The 20,460-nt window shown below is 41.1% G+C and overlaps 1 protein-coding gene across 1 annotated transcript; it reads left to right on the forward strand.

The window, feature by feature from the left end:
- Positions 1-1,240: 1,240 nt before the first annotated feature.
- ALKBH3 (alkB homolog 3, alpha-ketoglutarate dependent dioxygenase) lies at positions 1,241-19,188 on the forward strand. The gene is made up of 9 exons (XM_066321055.1): positions 1,241-1,323; positions 2,632-2,744; positions 3,909-3,943; positions 4,812-4,859; positions 6,378-6,481; positions 7,744-7,832; positions 10,686-10,895; positions 17,391-17,489; positions 18,015-19,188. The coding sequence occupies exons 1-9, from the start codon at positions 1,254-1,256 to the stop codon at positions 18,105-18,107; spliced, it is 861 nt and encodes a 286-aa protein (XP_066177152.1). The 5' UTR covers positions 1,241-1,253; the 3' UTR covers positions 18,108-19,188.
- The last annotated feature ends 1,272 nt before the right edge of the window (positions 19,189-20,460 follow it).

Here is a 20,460-nt window from a genome sequence, read left to right on the forward strand (position 1 = left end):
TAATCTGTTTTCCTGGCTATCATCTACCCCCTGTCTGGGGTGCTTCAGGCACAACATCTCCGGCCAGTTGAGGTAGGTGACTCTCCTGCTCTGCTCTGCACTGGTGTGGCCTCACCTTGAATATTTTGTGTGCAGTTTTGAGTGCCACAATATAAGAAAGATATAAAGCTGTTGAAGAGTGTCCAGAGGATGACTATGAAGATGGTGAAGGGCCTAGAGGAGAAGCCTTATGAAGAACAGTTGAAGTGACTTGGTTTGTTCAGCCTGGAGGAGGCTGACGGGAGACCTCATTGTGCTTTACAGCTTCCTCACAAGTGGAAGCAGAGTGGCAGACACTGATCTCTGTGGTGACCAGTGACAGAAGCCAAGGGAACGGCACGCAGCTGAGTCAGGGGAGGTTTGGCTTGAGAGTGGGGAAAACTTCTTTACCTGAAGCATGTTTGGGCACTGGAACAGGTTCCCCAAGGAGGTAAACATGGCCCCAAGCCTGACAGAGTTCAGGAAGTGTTTGGCCAACACTCTCAAAAAGCACATGGTATGATTTTGGGGCTGTCCTGTGCAAGGCCAAGAGTTGAACTTGAGATGATTTTTCTGAATCCCTTCCAACTCAGGATATTATGTGATTTTACAGTGCTGATACTTTAAAATCATCAGAACACAAAATTTATTAGATCTGTTAATAAATAATTATTTGCAAATAACAATTTTTTAACTATTGAAGGTGTTCAGAAAGGTATGACAGAGGGAATCGTATGCACACCCACCTGGCACAGAGGGAGGGGTGCCCAGGTAAGGAGGTTCTCAGAGCCCCTGATCCTCCCTTAATGTGGTGGCAGGCTGCAGGTTGAGCTCCCACTCTCATGCCCTCTGAGGTCTTCTGTTTTCCAAGCTGCAGCAGGGAATCACTCACCTAATTGTTTACCTAAATTTTACTTATACTTTAACCTAAATTACCGCGACTTGGATTTTGAATTTGTTCACCTCGGTGATGGAGCTAATGTCTATTCAATAGCTGTCCACGTCCTTGGGACTACCCTGGGCACCTGTCAGCAAATAGGATGGAGTTTCTGGTGGCCTCACTGCCGTCCTTTGCTGGTTCCAAGCATGTTTTTGTTCCGGGGCCCGTGTGAGAGGCGGGGTGGCTTTGCCCCGCTCCGTGCGGGGCCGGGGCAGGCGGGCTGGCGGCGCGGCTGCCCGGGCTCGGGGCGCCTTTAATGGAAGCTCTGCCCCTGCGGGCGGGGCCCGGGCCGGCCATGGCGGAGCGGCGGCGGCGGGCCCGTGTGCAGGGCGGCTGGGCCGGGGCCCCGGCGGGGCGGCCCGCAGGTAAGGAGCGCCCGCGGCCGCCCGTCCCTTCCCTCCCGATGGCCGGGCCCTCTCCGCTGCCGTCCTGGGCGCACGGGGCCGGCAGCGGGCCCAGGCTCCTGCTGCGCTTTCCGGGCGGCCCGAGGCCTGGCCCCGTTCCCCTCGCTGCCTGCACTGCGGGTGTTCGAACGCAGTTTTTAAGTAAAATTTGCGCGTGGGACCCAGGCGCGGCGATTCTGGATGCGGACCGCAGGGTCTGGATGTGTTCGAACGCGCGCATTGGGGTGAGCGCGTCGCTGGCGTCTCCGGGCAGCTCGAGTGACACGAGAAGTGTTTGGTGGAGCTGGCTGCTGTACGAGCCGCCACTGCTTAGCCATAAAACGCCTGATGTGCCTGCGTTTAGCTTTTCACGGTGAAAACATTGCAAGATAAAGAGAAATAGCAGAAAGGATTAGAGTTCACATCGCGGGTTTTTTAGCAAACGTTGAAACCAAGGGGTGCCGAGGCAGAGGAGCGCTTTGGAGGTTTCCAGTGTTGCAGGAGGGACTCGTTTGGTTTTGTGAACGTGCTCAAAACACCTGATTATAGTTTCTGTAAAGCTCCCGTATCTCTTCAGACTGAGCATCCTAGGCAAGCTGGTATTTTTAATCATGAGAAAGAATAGCCAGCTGTTTTGACTCGTACACGTGACCTGTCACAGGTGCATTTCATTGCTCCTATTCCTAAGGGGATTAAAAAAAGATATTTTCCTTATTGTTTGATTAACTCAGAGTGAAGACTTTGTCTGTGTTTTAGGCCCATTTTAAAGCCTGTTTCCATGTGTAAATAAAACATCTGAAGTGATGTGCCAAAGTTTCTCTTCCACTTTCTTGCTGGTTTAAAAATCTAGTTTTAATAATAGGGGCTTTTTTGCTGTGGGTTTTTTTTTTAATTATTATTATTTGGGTACTTTTGGTTTTGTTTTTCTGGGTTTTGTTTTTGTTTTACTTTTTCCCTAAGAAAAGGAATACAGAGGGAAGCTGCTTAGCTGCATGGAGCATTTTCTGCTGGTGTGTGATAGGTGTTTGCTGTAGAATTGAAAAGTTATAAATGTCATCCTTTCTGATAAAAATATGTGTTCAGTTTTGTTTGTCCATGAATAACAAATGTATATATGCAAAAAATTAAGTTCCTGTGTAATTTTAACGCTTAGGTTTGCAATTTCCTGAAGTTTCTGCTAAGCATAGGAGCATACTTGAAGGAATGATTCCATAACTTTTTCCTAACTGTATTTTTTAGTATAGTGATATTCAGTTCATGTGGCCTTTTTTCTTTCTCTCTTTGTTTTAGCACCTAAGGCACCTGTGGCCAGCAGCCTTACCCTTGCAGGTGCCAGACCAGCATGGAGACAGAAAGATCAGCCTTGCACTCAAAAGCAATTTGTTTTTGAAAAGCCATCAGAGGTAAAGATTAGTGAGTAACTAGCAGAATCTCATCTGTTAGTAAACCTCAAATAATAGGTAGAAATTATTTGAGAATATAGTCAATAGTTTAAAATCTGAGCTGAACTTCGAACTTTTACTTAGCGGAGTTGGTAATTATTTTGCGTATATGGCAAACAGAAAGTTACAGTCTCTCTGTTTAGCCTGTTCATAACTCCTCTTTTTTTAGAGACCCAAAAGAATATGTTCTACTGAATATTCAGTGTGCAATGTCCTAAGTATGGTTTGAGCTCTTCTTGTGTTCTTCAGGTGGAGTATCTGTGTTAACTTCTTACAGGGGAAGAGCGTGGGAATTATATTATAGACTTTATGTCCCATCAGCTGATGAAAGATATTGTGCTCTATGCAGAGTGAGGGCACTTCCTTGTTTGGAGAAAAATAATCATGAGCACTTCTTTCTAAGCTAGACTTATTTGAAAGGCTGTTATCTTGGCTTGGAAGCATTGAAGATGGCCTGGAAAGAGTCTCTTTCCCCTGTGGCAGAGTCCTGCTATCTATACAGTACTACATTTTTATCCTCTTGTTGGCTCAGTGCAGTAACTCCTTGCAAATCAGAACTCCTCTGAGCTCAGACAAGAGAAGCATAAATCCCTGAGACGACCAGAATGATAGCCAAGGCTGGATTAGACTACTCTGTCTTTTAAAAGAATACAGCTGTCTCAGCTGTGCAGACAGCTTTACTGTGTAAGCTTCTGCTGTGTCTGATTTTTTGTGTTTTGCTCATTTGACTGAGGCCTGCAGTTTGGTCATGCTTCTTAGGGTTGCTCTGAATTTTTCTTTACATAAGGATATTTTCATAAATACAAAGATAAGAATTATTTTGATTGCAGTTGATAAATAGCAAATACTGTAATCATCCAAATAATTTAGAAATCAGTGTCCTTTAGGGGGCAGTTGATGGCTAAAAACCAGCCTGCAGTGGAAGCTGCATTTGAGAGTTTCTGGACTCTGTGAGGAGGGAGTGGCTGAGCTGTTATTACTTCCCTCTTGCTCTGAGGTGTGTTTTTCTCGCTGTCTTATCAGTGTGTGGCTACAGAGAGTCACTAGAGATGACTGTGAGTTCTGTTTGACTGGAGAGTGCCAGATACTTGAATAATTACTGTGTACTGTCTTGTTCCCATTCAGGTGGAGCGCAGAGTTCCTGAGGCAGGTGTGATAGAGTGAGTACCCTGCTGACTTCTCTGTGCGCTTTTTCTGTCATCGTGGCTGGGAAGAGTAGAAACTGTAGACTTTAAACTCTTTTATCATGAGCTAAATGTATTATCAGGAGAGGCCAAGCCTGTTAACTGGTTTTTATGCCTTTGGTATAGCTGGGAAGCCAGTAATCATGATCAGTTGGACATTCTGGTTCAGCACAATTGCCAGTATGTCTCCTTTGGCTAGCAGTGTACATTTTTCTGGGACAGTCCCGGTGTAAACTATGCTGGAAATTACTTACTCGGGAATATACCAGAAATATAGCTGGTATGGCAGCATCTTTCAGGGCTCAGAGAAGTAGCTGATAGTTTTGTAGTGAAGCTGGGTATTTGTATGTCACTTACCCTTTGTGTTGAAATGGGGATCTTCTCAGGATAACTTTGACACAAAGCGTGACAAAGTGTAGTGTTATATGGTGGAGCTAGAGATCCTGAAAATCCAGCTTGCTTCAGTTTGGCTATCTTGGTAGAATTTTCTTTCTCAGTGTACCTGTAAATGCAAACATAATGATTTGAGTGCAGTAATGTGTGGTTGACTCCTTTAGGTCCCCTGTGACATCCCTCTTTTATTTTTTTCCAAGAGTTCTTAAACTGTACCAAGCCTTTGGTGGAAGGAGGGACAGGAAGTACATGCAAACTCATTTGCTTCTGCAGCACACCTTGCTGCCTTACTCTGACCTTTATGTCCAGGACATTCTTTCTTCCCTCTTCTATTTTCCTTTTTGAAGAAAACTTCCCCTAGTCCAGGCCTATAGCAATTCTAGTCAGCTGCTCAGTCTAAGATAATTTCTTGTTTGTCTTTCTGATGGCTCTTTCCTTTCTACGTCCTCAGCAAGGCTGGTGTGTATGAGCTCAGCAAGGGACCAACTGGTATTTCTAGGTAAGTGGATGAAGCGTTACTTGCTTTTGCAGAGTGAGGTTGCGATACTCAGCTTTTTGAAGTCCAGTCTCTGCAGAGGGTTTTGACTTCAGCAGCTGCACACTGCACTTGCTGTGCATCATCTCTTTAGAGTACTTCTGGAAGTACTTTGGAGTGACAGGTAGCAGGGACTAAGGTGGTTCTGAGCAGCACTGAAGAGAAGAAAAATAAGCCTGGTGTGAACTGCATCTGGTGCTCTTTCTAGAATAAGGACAAGGGGCTGTGTCACTTGGGTCATGATTCACAGTAAGTTGCTGCTGCAAATTTGGATCAGTATTCCTGTGTTAGCTCGTGTGTGATGTCTGTGTCGTACAGTTAAGAGTGGCCCAAAACTTGTAACTGTAAATTGGAGTTGTTTTAAATAAATCTAATAAAAGCATTTAACTTCAGGAAATTGTGGTAGTCTCTAGATTGTCCCTTCTGCTTATATGCCCTGCCTTAATTATTTGAGCTTCAAGTCAAGGTCACTTCAAAACAAAACCTACTTGATCTGTGATTACTACTGACTAAAAAAAATTTTGCCTTGCTGATATCAGTATTATTCCTCTTCTTTTGAATTTGATAGATTTTTATTAATAGTGGGAAAAAATGCCAAGGACATAGCATTATTTAATTTCTTCTGATTATTGTGTTATTTTATTTTTGTGCCTTCATCTTAGTTTCTTCTAAGGATGCAAATATATTTTTAAAGCATTTTGAAAAGTAAAAGCTTTGACCAGCTGGGAAGAGACAAGATACACAGTCAGCTGGATTATCCTGCATTTTCTAGAGTTTGTTTTTATAATACACTGATGGAACATACATATTTCTGTGAAGTTAATAATCAGATTTGCATCTTTTTTTAACACCTCTATAATATACTCTCACAGTGAGATCTTTAGGGCATGGAATACTTGTGAGAGTAAACTGCTGTTAGCAGCATTCCTACTCTGCAGCCCACTACAGTGGTTGTAATTCTTGGGTGACTGTTAGTCCAATCAAAATTTTAGATGTACATATGGAAATGAAAAAATAGGAGACATTAAATACTGTCCTTATGCCAAATACTTTATGCTTTGAAAAAGAGAACAGGAATGGCAGTATGGATAAAGGGCCATCAAATTCTAAGTGATGTGGAGATGATGAATAAAGGGCAATTATTTACTTAACAATTGTATTACCATAATCAGGTGTATCTGGTTTATCAGATGTGGAGTTAATAACAAGCAGAAGGGTGCCATTTTTTCACAGCATGTGGCTGATTGTGGAATTCTAGGTATGTTGTTGGTTGTTGTATGTTTTTATAAGTTTTAAAAAGAAATTGCATATGTTTTGTGAGGGTAAGCCCTTCTGTTCTTTCCTTCACACCTGCTTTTGGCTGTGGTCAGAAACAGGATACTGGGGTTTGACTTTTGATATGATGCATTACAGCCATTTTTAACTCCTCTGGGAATCCTGGAAATGAAAATATTTTCCTTCCATTTTCTTTTTCATCCTTAGGATTAATTTGATTCCTGGCTTTATTGACTCAGAACAAGCAGACTGGATGTTTGAACAACTTCTCCAAGACATACCCTGGGGTCAGCGGACTCACATCAGACAGGGTAGGGAGTGTGTAGACCCCCTTTTCAGGCCATTCACGGGTCAATTCCACAAGAGAATCTGTGTTTAGAATTGTTGTTTAGACTCTAATCATTGTTTAGAATTGGTTTTCATTTTCAGTGTTACCACTTCTTCAAGTTTCCATGCGAGTTCTCTGTACATATCTGAAGATGATTGCAGCTTGAAGATGATTAAAGCTTTTCAGTCTTTAAAACCGTGTTACTATTGGCAACTAAATGAGTTCTTTCCAAATTAAAATTGCCTGTCTTAAAAGTCTTGGAGTTTTACTGTATCTTCTGTCATCTCAAGGTTTGTTTTTTTTTTTTTTTCACTCATTTCTTAAGATTGTCTGGTCACCATCACACAATCTCCCAGCAATGCTGCAAAAGCTGTTCTTGGAGGTTTCTTTCATGAAGTATATGTTTTGCTTCTTTTACTGAACGTCAGCAGCATGCTGAAATTGCTGAAATTACATGCAGCTTCCAGCAGAGCATGTTCCTTTTCCTTTGGCTTTAGTTACTAGTTCCAGTATGCAGTAGGAGGAGAGGCTGCTATTCTGGATTTGTTCACTAAGGGGCACCTGTTCTAGCTAAATTTCACTTTCAGTCAGGAACTGAGGTAAAATAATGTATCAGAGTAGTTACTTGGACGGTGTTCCTTGGCTGGCAGTAAAGGGACAGTATAATGGAGAAGGCAACTATTTCTCATGCTTGACAGGTAGCAAGGATAGTCTTTTCAGAAGCTGGAAGTATTTTTAACCTGATATTTATGTTCTACCACGGAGCACACACTTAATTGACAGAATATGTGTCCAGCCTTGCTATATTTTGTTACTGTAATGTCCCAAGGATGCTGCAGTCCTTTCTACTTGACCCTTTCCAGTGGATCCATCTGCATCCTGCAGCTTATGCCAGTATACTGGCCACCAGAACCAGGTGAACGTAAAACAAGATAAAATTTCAGTTTCATTTGCTATCTTTAGCTCATCCAGTCCCTGCTCTGTTTGGGATACAGGTGTAAGAAAATGGATATGTTTTCAAAATTCTGGCAAGGTAATTCCTCCTGCAGGTGCACACCTGATTTTGGATAATTTCATTCCTTCATTTGAGTTCATTATGTAAAGCTGAGGTTTTTAAGGGCCTGCTTTTTATCTTTAGGTGAATGGACAGTCTCTTTTTGATCAAGTTTCTTGGCAGAATTGTATCATATTTCCCTTTTCCAATCCTTTGATAAGGCAACTGCGAAAATCTTCCTTTTTTTTCAGAAGGATCTTTTGAGGAACCACGGCTTACGTCCTGGTATGGGGAACTTCCTTACACATACTCCAGGATAACAATGCAGCCAAATCCAAATGTATGTATATGTTTGCATGGGTTTTATTATTGTCTACAGAGAAATCCTTTGCAGAGATGAGGAGACAAAAATTCCCTTTATCCTCTATTATAATTATATAGAGAATCTGTTAGCATTTCATTTGTGATCAGCAGCAGATCCTACTGGAATGTGGTCAGTTTTATATAATACACTTTATGAGTGGGTTGACTGAGAACACTGTGATGTAGTTGCCAAAAGGAAGTTACTAGAGTTTAAAGTTTTGCCTTGGGTCACTGCAGCTTTGGACAAAACTTTGATATGCTCTGTGTGACTTACTCCAAGCATCTTTGTGTGGGAGATTGTACTGCACGCAGTCAAACTGATTTTTTTTAATAAAGATGCAGTAATACCAATTACTGAAATAGTTACTTTCAGAAGCACTTAGATTCAATACTGCTGAAATGAAAGTTTAGGCATATTTTGATTCCTCTGTGGATGCTACAAAATTCACACATGCAGCTCATTTGCTCAGCAACTCCAGATTGTAGCATATCATTTCCCACACTGTTTTGGAAGAGTTAAAAACCTTCTGAGTGATTCAGTGATGTTTTGTTCATGTTTTCTGTCCTTCTCTCTCTCTCAGTCTGTTGTTCCATCAGTCTGTCTCTTGGTATTGCTTTGTTTAAAATTTCCACGGCAGTAATTAGGCGTCACTGTTGAAAGCTGGATAGCATGAGAGAAAAATGTCCCAAGTCCCAGAACTGCTGCCAAAGTGGGATGTTTGGGAAGAGTTGGAAAGGTGTTATTTAACATGACGGGTTGCTAAGATTTCATAGTCTCAAAAACATTGTAGTTAAAAATTCTATGACCTATGGAACTTGTGGTGGGAAAACAGGCATTTCTTTGGTACTCATTTGTGAAATACTATTTTAAATGGGTTTTTCTGGAAGCTGAATGCCTTTAGGGATTGGAAGTGGCCTCACAAAATCATTCTGTTGTATGCTAATGATTTAAATCCAGTTCAGAACTGCCTGTTGTGAAACCCATTGCTGCTCAGAGATTGGAGAGAGCCCATATACTCTGAATTCAAGGTTTCATTTCAGTTTGCATCAAGTTCTGGGTTAGCATTCATTGGGCCCCTGGCTTGTTTCTCTCATACAAAAGGTACAAGGCCTTAAATGAGTCACTCAGGCTGGTTCTGTCTTTTATTCCTGAATATTTCTGCTTTTTACCGAAAGAAAGAGACTCAAGCAGAAAGTGAGATGCACTGGAGGAGTTGCATAGCTGGAAACCATGGCTGGAAGCTGCCTGTAGGCAGATCTGTGGGTACATTGTACATGGGCATGCTGATATTTCACACAGCTTTGCAGGTGGGATTACCTGCAGCTTAGAAGAGGTAGGGGGTGGTGTAAAGAGCACAGTCCCTACCTGTAGAATAGGGTTTCTATCACAAAAATACCCTGAGTAAAATGTAATTTAGTGTACAGCTTAGCCAAAACTCCCTTAAACACTTGATCTGTAGGAGTAATTAGCTTTGTGTCCCTCCCTTTTTTGTTTGGTAACAATTGATGTGGTTGCTGCACTTCTACATATAATCCAGTGTTTGGGCCTAAATGAATTTTGCTATTAAAAAATGTTACTCTGTAAGCAGTGATAAAGTTGTTTCAACAAAATTACTTCCACTGCTGCAGGTTTGTAGTGGGCTTTCAACTACATTGTGCAATTCATCATATGGTAACATTTTATTAATACCTGCTTCTGTGATGGGAGTTGAAGAAATCTAGTCCTGGTTGGTCACTGAAAAGCACTCTCAATAATTCTTGTTTGGACTCTTCTACACATTCAGGCAGCCCAGTTGCAAGCAAACTACTTTGGGTTTTTTGGGGTTTTTTTTGGATAGTATTACTGCTTTACTGACATATTCCATAGCTGCAAACTGTGTTTATCTAGAATTAATTACTTACAAGATGCTTAATCGTTGGCATGACTTAGCTAGAAATACCCCATTAGAGAAAGATGATATGTTGAGGCTCTTGCAGTGTAACCAGTAAGTTAAATACCTGTTAAACTTGGGAAGCTTGGAAAGAAGGTAGTGCAGCCTTATTAGAGGTGGATACTAGAAAATATTTCCAGCTATCTGCGGCTTCTTCTGCCAGTGGTGCACTGGGAGATTTGGAATCAGTTTCTTATCCTCTCTTGATCTATGTTTCTGCTTATATAATGGGCAAAAATTCTGGCCTACATTGCTTTGGTGCTTTTTTTTCCCCCTTTCATATATTTCTGTAGTTCTTAAAAGCACTCTGACAGAATAAAGTCATGATGTAAGTTTGTAACATTAAATAACTGTGCTAGTTGTAATGGAATGTGCAGGGCTTCCCTGGGCTGTGGGCTCAGCAAGACGTTAATAAAAGGAAGGATGAAATCCAGGGCCAGTGACATGGGTTTTGTGACCCACTGAGGAGTTGCAATGTCGAAGTCAAAATCCCAAGAGGTGATGAGTTGAGCTCAACAAGCTGTGCTAGCAGAGTGGAGCAGAGGGCTGTGTTATGCCAACCATTTCCTCTTGTTCTCTGTCAACAGCTGCAGGCAATTGAGAGCAGTGTCATTTAGTCACTGATTGCCTCCATTAGTGTGAAAGGCAGCCTGGCTTCAGAGTTTTAAGAGATGATTTAGTATTTAGTGATGGGTAACATGCATATTTTTCAAAAAGCCCAGCCCATTCCTCTGCTCTGCTAAAAATATCATCAGGATTGCTGTGAGTCATTTGTTTTATTTTAGGTTTATTGTGATTAAAGTGCAGTGTATTTTGTTTCTTAGTAGCTTTTGCCTTTTGTCTTGCATTACCTGCCCCTGTGTTCATGGCATTTACAGTCTCCTCTGTGCTGATTGCAGTGGCATCCTCTGCTGACCGTGCTGAGGGAGCGCATTGAAGAGTTCACAGGACACACCTTCAACTCTCTTCTCTGCAACCTCTACCGAAATGAGAAGGACAGTGTGGACTGGCACAGTGATGACGAGCCATCACTGGGGAAAAATCCCGTCATTGCCTCGCTCAGCTTTGGTGCTACTCGGACCTTTGAGATGAGGAAAAAACCTTCCCCTGTGAGTGCTCATGTCACACTGAGAGAGTCTTACAGCTACTAATATGTTTATTGTTTTCCCCATTTAAGAGAACCTAATTACTATAGCATTTCAAAGTTAATGGAAGCACAACTTGGAGAGTTGTGCAAAATAAGTGTAGGGATCAAGAAATCTCGCATGGACCGTGACATCCTGAGGATGGGGATTTGGAACACCCCAGTAATGTGCAGCAGTGTAGTGTAGTGCTGCAGTGAAATTGGAACCTGGGCAGTCTTCTGCCCAAATAAGGACCCTTCCTGGTCCTTCAAATTACATCAGTGATGCTGGAAGTGGACTTACACTGTGCAAATAAATCAGAGTTGCTACCATTTTCTTAAGCTCAGGCCAGTGTTATGTAATGCAGAGTGTACATGGGGTGAAGAGTATTTCTGACTGCTCTTGTAACTAAAAATCCTCTTAACAGTGTTTGCATTTTGATATGTGTATATTCTGACTGAGGGGCAGTGAACAAAGGGAAGAAGCTCATTTCTTTTCCATAAAATGCCCTGGAAGCTGTCACATCATACTCACAGGCTAAACAGAGGTCCTCTACTTTGATAAGGAGATGTGTGGAATATCCTTTAGGGAGTTAATTGGTGATTCAGTAGTGGGTACTCTTTTTAAATAAACTGGTGTGCTTGGGAATGCTTCATTTATAAGCCAGCTTAAAATTTGCAGTTTGTATTTATCCAAGTATGGGATTCACAAGGGTTGAGAATACAGGCCTTATTTTAGGGTGCCCTGTTTCAGATGAATTTTCTGCTTGTTCAGTCTTTGACAACTTTGGAAAGTAGTTTGCTATGTGTTTGTCTTGCTATTTATTCTGAGTAGATAGTACAGAAAGCAGAGGTGATAATTACCAGCCTGCAGGAAAATTCTGTGCTGACACACTGAAGCCTGCCCATCAGTAGTCACCTTGGGTCACCTAGTCTGGACAAAGGTCAGAAATTGAACCAGAAAACAAAGAGTTGGTAGTTTTCACCGGTTCTCCAATTTGTAAATTCTTTGTTGCCTGAAGTGAATTTAATCTTGGTCCCTGAGCATGAGATCACATAAACCAGTCTATTATGTCAGTAGGCATAGCATGAGTAAGTATCCCTGATGCTGTGTTGTTAATAAAATATCAGCTGGAAAGTTTATTCCTCTACAAAAGTGTAAATGGTGCTTGGGTGTTTCCATCAATGAATCAGAATAAAATACACTTAAACGTCAGTATAAACTTTGCAAGTTCTGCCTTAAAAATCAATCCTAGTTCTTGAGTAAGATGCCTTTTTTATAGATTTTCTGAAAAGTCATCGACTATTAACAAAGGGGAAATTCAGTCTGTGCCATTTGTACTTGGCTGCCTTGTTTGATCTGTACTGCATGATTCCTTCCCTTTTCTTCCAGAGGTGGATGGCTTTTTATAGATGTATCCCTCAAGCTCTCCTCATTTTTTAAGCACCTTTGACATGATGTTTCTGACTAGCTGAGTCTTGCTAGCTGTGAAGTGTGTTCCTTTTGCTAGTGTGACATACCTTTTTTCTGAGGTAGAATCCCCGTGTGCAGATCTTTGAAATAGTTGCTATTAAGTGTCTCCCGTGCCTAAGGGAACTCATACTTAATAATTACATGGCATGCATTATGTATTCTTTGCACATTCCCAAAGCCTGCAGTTTCCTGAGAGCATCCTATGACAATAGATGCTTTGCCAAGTGGGAGTTACAAGAGGCTCTGATGGAAATTACAACCTTTCAGGCTGTACCACCAAAGAAGTAATTTTCATGCTCTATTATACTGTAGCATTCTTTCTTTCGTTAAGAGAAAGTTAAAACTGATTGTAGATCTTTGAAGTTTGATCATTCCTTTGTTAAAAAGCAAGTTACAGGAAGAGGAATGTAATCTAGGGAAAAGGAACTCAGATTAAGAGTCATCGTGGGCATTCAGACTCTCCCTGGTTTCAGTATCAGCCAGTATCAATACACTGGGTTTTCCAGAGTTAGTCTTCATTGAGGAGGGAAATAGAAAGTAAATTCTTTTCCTCCCAAAATTAATCCTCTTTGAGGGCCAACCTTGTGCTGTTTCAGATTCTAGGGTTTCAAAGGCCTTCATTTCCCTCTGTTCTTGTAAATGCTTTTAAGTATTATGAGATGAAAGATTGGATGAACATACAGGATGAGAAATACTATGGTAGAACATCATTGTGGATAAATGGTACTAGGAAAAAATGTGGTTGCCTGTGTGGGACCATGTGCTGAATACAAAAACAAGTATGTACTACAAGTGAGCTCACAGCTTGAAGTACAGTTGAAGAGTACTAGATGAGAGCCTTCAGACTTCTGTTCGTGTTGATATCTCTACAAATATTTTCTAGGTTAAATCTTGAAATGTGAATGAATCTGATGGTGAATAAAATCCTGTTTCTCTCACTGAAAAAATGACCAGTAGTGTTGATGGGTTGCGTTTTTGTGCATGTTTTGACAATTGTCTGTTTATGTAAGTCACTCTGACACAATCACACAATCTGAAATCTTTTTTCACTTGGCAAAAATGAAAAAAAGTTACTTAGGTTTAAGTGTGGTTTAATTTTTTATTATACTGAAAATTGTTCTAGGGTGAAGGTAATGAAAGATTCATTCTTCTGTTTTTCTTTTTGGTGAGCACTGTACTGGATAGGTCTTCATCATATAACAGAGGGTAAAGGAGTGTAGACACATGCATAGACTATTTGTGTCTTCTTAAACAAGCATCCTTTGTGGATAAGTAGAAATAATTCTTACCAGGATTTCAGCCCCGTGCATGTAAAAAATGCTGCAAATACATTTCAGGTGTAAGTTCTTCACTGGAATAAGGAGACTTCATGGGAATTAACATGACTCCAGGAACTGTTTTATTTTGCCTGCTGGAATTTTTCTTTTTAAGTGTTCTTTTTTCTAAATACAGCCTTTTCTGTTTATTTGGACCATGAGAGCAGCTGGTATTTTTCCTTTGCTATAAATGGGTTCTAGGGTTTTTTGGATGCTTGCTTCATAGTTAAAAGTCTATAGCGATGTGGTTTCTTCTGTTTTCTTCTTCCAGTTCCAGTAAATTAGTTTAACCTTGCTCCTGCTTCCGTGTTCCCCCTGCCCCCATCATTGTAGCTCCTGCCTACACTGAAATCAGGAGACAAACACTTTGCTTTAGAGCTGTGATTCATACACAGTTCATGCAGCTACTGGTTGAGTCAATGAGTCCTCTTGTGTTTGCCTACAGCCTGAGTGTCACCACCGTGACCTCCTCCCATTCCCACACAGCCTCGAGCCCCCAGGCCCACCTGGACATGACTCCATCCTCCCCATCAAGAGGAACTGATTTCACTCTGTGGGATGGGTGCTTCTCATACAGCCTCACTACCGTTTTTTACTTCTGCTTGTTCGCTGTTCAGCTCTGAGACAGTGCCGGTTATCTCACTGTGTCCTCGTGGAAGCTGAGTGGGGAATGTTAGTGAAGAGAGAAAGGACGATACCTGGTGTCCCACTAAGCTCCCACGTTGCAGTGGGAGGTGCCCCATGGCAGTGGGGTGGGTGCCATAGGTACCAACTGGGTGGCTGTCCTATAAATGGCCCTGTGAGCTGTGGAAGGAGTTGGGAAGCCAGCTGTCAGCTTGCTCTTCTTCCATCTATAACCAAGGAAACCGATGGCTGCTGGGAAAGGAGGGAGCTTCACACCTCTTAGATAATAGCAGGATGTTCGTGGTGTTCAACGAAGCAGCCTTCAGATGGGTCTGTCCTTCAAATGAATCCCTGAAGCACAGTCCTTTTTTCCTAGCAGAAGGTAAAGATCTAGCACTACTAGGAACAGCAGAAAAATAACCCTTTGTGTATTAACAGACCTAATTGAAGATGAATGTGGGAATATGTGGAGCATGGTAGAAGCAGAGATTCAGATCATGATGAAGTGGGTTGAACTTTTAGACTGTCATGAAAGAGGCTCAGACAGCAGTGGCTGCAGAGGAGGAGGAGGTTGTGTTGTGCACCAGTATTGGCAGGGCTTGAGAGGCTGTAGACAAGCAGAGAGGAAGAAGAGAGTGCTCAGCTCCAGAAGGACTGAGGGAGTTTAAAGGTGGGCCTGTGTAGGCTGGCCAGGGCATTATGTGAAGAAAGGGCATAGAACTGATACCCATCATTACTGATTCTGTAGAGAAAAGAACTGCAGTGAGGATTTTGTCAGAGACAGTGAAAATAAACATGTTAAATGCCAAAGTATTGATAAGTGAGACGACTTCATTGTGGAGGAGGGTATTTACACAGCTGGTGCTAGAGATGTAAGCTGGAAAAGAGGGATACAATCAAGATGAAATCTGAAAAATACAAGATTTGAACTTTGTAAGGATAATTCTCTTGGTAATAGGTAAATAGGTGAAGCAGAAGACTAGAAGCCAGTATTCTCCATGAAAGATGCTGACTTCTGCAATTGAAAATGACTTTGCATCATTTACCTGTATAACTTCATTATTTATACCTTCTTCTACATGATGTTTCCATTTACTTTTCCTTAGAAGATTCCTCTACACTGTCCAGAAACCGTTTCCTACCACTATGGCAATAAACTTTCCTGAGACTTAAGAGACAAACTTGGGTGATTTATATAGATTTATACTAGGTCTTTTCTCTTTTTGATTTTGATAGCATTTCAAGAAAGCAACCTTCATGGAGTCCAGGAATTCTTTCGTATTCACAACTTCCCATCAACTCACAATGAGATTTCCTTTCTTATTAACTGTAGTTACTGCAGTTAAGGATTTAAAAAAAGATTTAGCCAGTGTACTTGGATAGTGTCAAGTTTGGATTGCATTAAATGTGTAACTCAAGATTATGAAAATTCTAATATATTAAAAAGAACAGTTGCTTTACTATACCTGTATTTGTAAACAGGTGGTTTTGTGGTACATATATAGAGTTACAAAGTGAACGTAAAAAATGTCACCTGATGCACTTGCCGTGTTTGCTACCAGAAAGTCTTTTTCACCTTAGATGTCAAAAATAAATTCCCTTCATAAACTTTTTGACCTCTGAAAGTCAAGTGAGTTTTCTATATGTCTGATGTCAGCTCTAGGAAGAAAAGTTATAAAATGTGCTTTGGTTGACAGTAATGACATGTAAGAAAGTAAAAACTTTTTGTTTAACTTCACTGGCATTGCAAAGCAAATTGACATAAAAATCTCTTTTTCTATGTGAAATGGAGTCCAGAGATTTCCCACTTAAACCAGAAAGTACTTGCTGTTTTTACATGCTGGCTTTTCTAAGCTAAAAGGGTGTTTTCTCCTAAATTATTTATCTTAGCAGAATTCCTTTTTAATTAAGATGAGCAAGAGATAAAAATAAGCTCACTGTTGTCCATCACAAAGTGAAATGATGTAATCCTCTGAAATAGAAAGGACGTGTGCAGTGATATTTTTCTGCTTTTCCTCAGCAGTCACATTTATAATACCCATCTTTGAACTTTTTTCCTTGTTTCCACTGAAGATAAGAAAACATTTCTTGATACTGACTTGGTACCAACCAAGCTCTTCTGCATTTTAGAAAGTGCAGTCCTCTTTCTATCTGCATTTTATTTATAAACACACACATACACCCAGTTGGTTTTCTGGAAACCAAACTGTTTTAGTTTAGGATGTAATTTTCCCAGTATCTGTTGCTCTACCTCATTATTTGAGTTTTTTAGCAAGCCATGAACTTTTAAAAGGACAAACCTCCTTCAAGCTGGACTACAACACACTTGACTTAGCAGTGTACGAATCTGGTTTAAAGTTGGAAAGAATAGTGCAAAGCAATAGATGGTTGGTGTTCCCACTCACACGGCATGTGTGAGAGCACTGCTGGGGTGTGTCACTATGTCTAGTTGTTATATTTGAGTTTTAAAATTGTTGCACATAATCTAAAGGTTTAACAAAAGTTTGCAAATTTGTTGTCTTTTAGTCTAGCATTCTGTTTTGCTTAATAGTGATTAAGGCAACTTGTTTTACAGGCTATTATAGGAAAAGGAGATTTTTTTTTTTTTTAATAAGAAAAGCTCTTCTCCCAGCAGGTAGTGCCATAGCAGCATGTAGTGTTTTAATGATAAATTCAGAATAGCAGGAAGATGTTACTTTTGATGAAGTTAGTTAACTCTTGGAATCTAGGGTGGCTATTGCAGAAAGTCTCCACACTGAACTGTTTAAGTTGTTTCCATAAGGTTTGCAACCTCACTCCAGAATTTTGTACTAAATGCAGGAACTGATTGTTGAACTTTACCTGTGGCATCCAGCTTGTGAGATACAATGGTTCTTTTCATTGTTCAGATGCTTGGCTCCTGGACTTAATATGAAATACAGATACAGGGAGGTTTACTTAGACTTCTTGGTCTTGGAAGAGTCTCCTCCTCCTCCTCCCTCACAGGCTTTTTAAGCTCTGATGTAAAGGACTGGTTTTCTACCAAATGCACATGCCTTCTTCTTCAGTGTCTAATATTTCTTTTTAGGAAGAGGCTGGAGACTATACTTATGTAGAAAGACTTAGAATCCCACTTGATCATGGAACTCTGTTGGTGATGGAAGGAGCCACCCAGGAGGATTGGCAGGTAAGAACTCTTTGACACTGTTTATCTGCTTTACTTGCAATGCAGTTTTCCAGATACACTGAGGCACTCCCTTGAAGATAATGAGACATTCTGCTTCCAGTGGCACAATTATTTTCCAAGGCATTAGTATTGCTTTCTGCCTCAGACTTGGAAAGCACTCACAGAAACAATGGGTTTGCTTGCATGTGCCAAGTGATGCAGTAGGAATCAGTTCAGGTGTTCCAACATTAAAGTTCAGCAACGAAGGTTGCAGCCTGTGTGCAAAGAGCAAAATTCTGTATAGAAACCTGGAATATCAAAGTTGTAACTTAATTTAAGAATTCTACAGTAATGTACAAAGGCTTTTTGTTTTCAGTGGCCCTGACCAGTCAGAACCTGATTTTTTCCTTACCTAAGCGTTTAGAAATATGAATAAAAAGCCATCACAGGAAATAAAGGTTTTAGTCTTTGTTTGATTGCCTGTATTTTAAATGCACAAGCTCATGCTGTTTTGTTTGGTTTTTTTTCCCCTAATGCCACTTACAGCATCGAGTGCCTAAGGAGTATCATTCTAGAGATGAACGGATAAACTTGACATTTAGGATCATTTATCCAGAACCTGATGGAGTTTGGAAGTGAAGAACCACTTTGGACATTGTTGGATATACACCCACAGCAGATCTAGAGCCTTAGATTGCTACAGATTTAAAGGAAGCCTTACAGGAACAGAGTTCCTTCAAGTCATGGGGAAAAGAGTTGATATTATGAAGATCTTTGGCAGTCTGAAGCTGCCTGTGTTATGTGGACAAAAATGATATATTATTAGATGATAATAAATCACAGGCTTTAAGTTTGTGAGCACTGATTATTCTTAAAAGAGCACAAAGCACATGAAAGATTTGAGAGGTCCCAACTGGAGCAGACATATTCAGTGAGCAGATAGTTTGCACCTTGTCTTATCTCTCCTTTACTCCCAAGTTGTGGTCTCTGTTGGAAGGAATGACAAGATGGGATTCTTTGATGTAAAGCCACCTCTCTGTGTCTGTACAGAAATGAGAAAGCTGCACTTGCTGATGATCTCTGGGTATTACTCATTTCACCAAAGGGTGGTGCACTGCCTTTTATCTGAAGGTTGCAGAGTCTTTTCCAGTTAAGCAATCAGTTTCATAACTTAAATAGCTACTTGAATTATACTGGTGTCTAGTGGAACAGAAGGTCAAGGCTCTCGTCTGCCATGCACTCTGTGGTCAGACTTTATCCTAACTGTTTATCCATGTAGACAGGACAAGGCAGAGGCAAGCAACAGAGACATCTGACAACCCTGCTTCTGGGTCAGTGCACACTGCATTGAAGAATATCATTCAGGGTTATCTCTTGAGCCTCTGCTGTCACAGATCAGCAGTCAGCACCTCAGACCAGATTCCAGGCTGACTTGCTGGAATCCTTCAAGTTTGCCTGCTGCCACTCACCTGGTGCTGGGCTGATGACTGCAATCTGGATGTTAAGTCCGGAGTGCTGCCTGTGTGATTTAAGTTCTTACTGCAGGTAAATATCATCACTGTATTGGATCAAATCATAGGTTTGGTCCATCTTCACTGTCTGCCTGCAGTAGGATCTAAGAACAGGTAAATAAATACCCTATGCCTTGTAACACGTTAGCTTTGTTAAGCAAGCTAATGTTCCCTCTTCACTGTAAGAATAAACTGCTGTTGAGAAAATATCTTCTTTTAGCCAGCATTTGTTGTGGTTTAAGTTCTTATTTGGTGAGAACAATCAAGTTATTAATACTAAGTTATGCCTATGTTTTAATGGTATTGATGACATAAAGGTTGAGCCATTTCACTCTCTGTGGTCTGAAATTGGGCAGAATCATTTCCCAGAAACAGCTTCTCTACCTAAACCACCATACATTTTTCTTCTAAAAGGAATGAATGTTACTAGGAAACTTAACTTTGTTATCTAATGACGTCTTCACTTTCATGCCAATTTGTACAGAAATGTTTTTGGAGTATTTTTAATGTTATTTCCTTGCACTTGAATCTTCTGTCTAGGCTCTGTGATATATTTCATGGGTATCAGAGGTGAAGGAGGCAGACGTTTTCATATTGACTTTCATCTATCATTGGAGCTTCGTGCCCATCTCTGTATATGTGTCCAGGTTTGGCAGTCCTGACAGAGAGTGGTTTTTCTTAACCAAGGGACAGTGCGAATTTCTCAAGGTATTCCAAGAAGGCAACACTTTTGCCTGTATCAGTTCATTGAAGCTCCATTTGTTTTCACTGTGTTAAGAGCAGCCAGGCTGCAAGAAAGAGTAGGAGATGGGGATGAGTTGGAAACTTAAACCCCCAAACCTCAGCCTGTGGAAATTGCAACTCATTTGAATTCAGTGAATCTATGGCACATAACTAATGGCAGGACTCTGGAGGCTGATACTGTTGTGGAAGAGTGGTTTTTCACTTCCTTTTCTTGGTTTCAGTTTGTAATGTTAGTAAATTTTGGTTTAGTTTCTCTACTTCCTTTGATTTGGGAAAAGACCAGGTTTTCCTCCCCAGAAATGAAATTATTTATATGGGAAATGTTCTGTCCTCCAGTGCTCCTTTTGTTGCTGGAGACTACTACATCCTGCTTTCTCTCACCTGTCAGCTTCCCTGAATCCAACTCCGACAGTGAAAAGAAGGCATATGGCATCATTCCCCAGCCTCTCCTCTGTGTACTGCCTGCAAGGGGAACAGCTGGCCTAGAGGTCAAGTTTCTTTGTCAGCTGGGAGCTTGTGGATCCTTCCTTCCTTCCCCCACCTCCTCACCAAAAAAGTCAGCTAGCCAGGTAGCAGCAAATTGCAACCTCCTGCCTGCCAAGACAGTACAAAATGGCTTTGAGCAGAGGAGATTCCAGCCCAGAGCTCCTCAGGAGACCTTTCTGCAGGGACGTCTTTCCTGTTGGTCGAAGTCTGTTCCTGAATGCTACAGGCACTCCTGCTGAATTCTCAAAATG

The sequence above is a fragment of the Sylvia atricapilla genome, chromosome 6 (genome assembly GCF_009819655.1).
Source record: "Sylvia atricapilla isolate bSylAtr1 chromosome 6, bSylAtr1.pri, whole genome shotgun sequence".
Classification (NCBI taxonomy): domain Eukaryota; kingdom Metazoa; phylum Chordata; class Aves; order Passeriformes; family Sylviidae; genus Sylvia; species Sylvia atricapilla.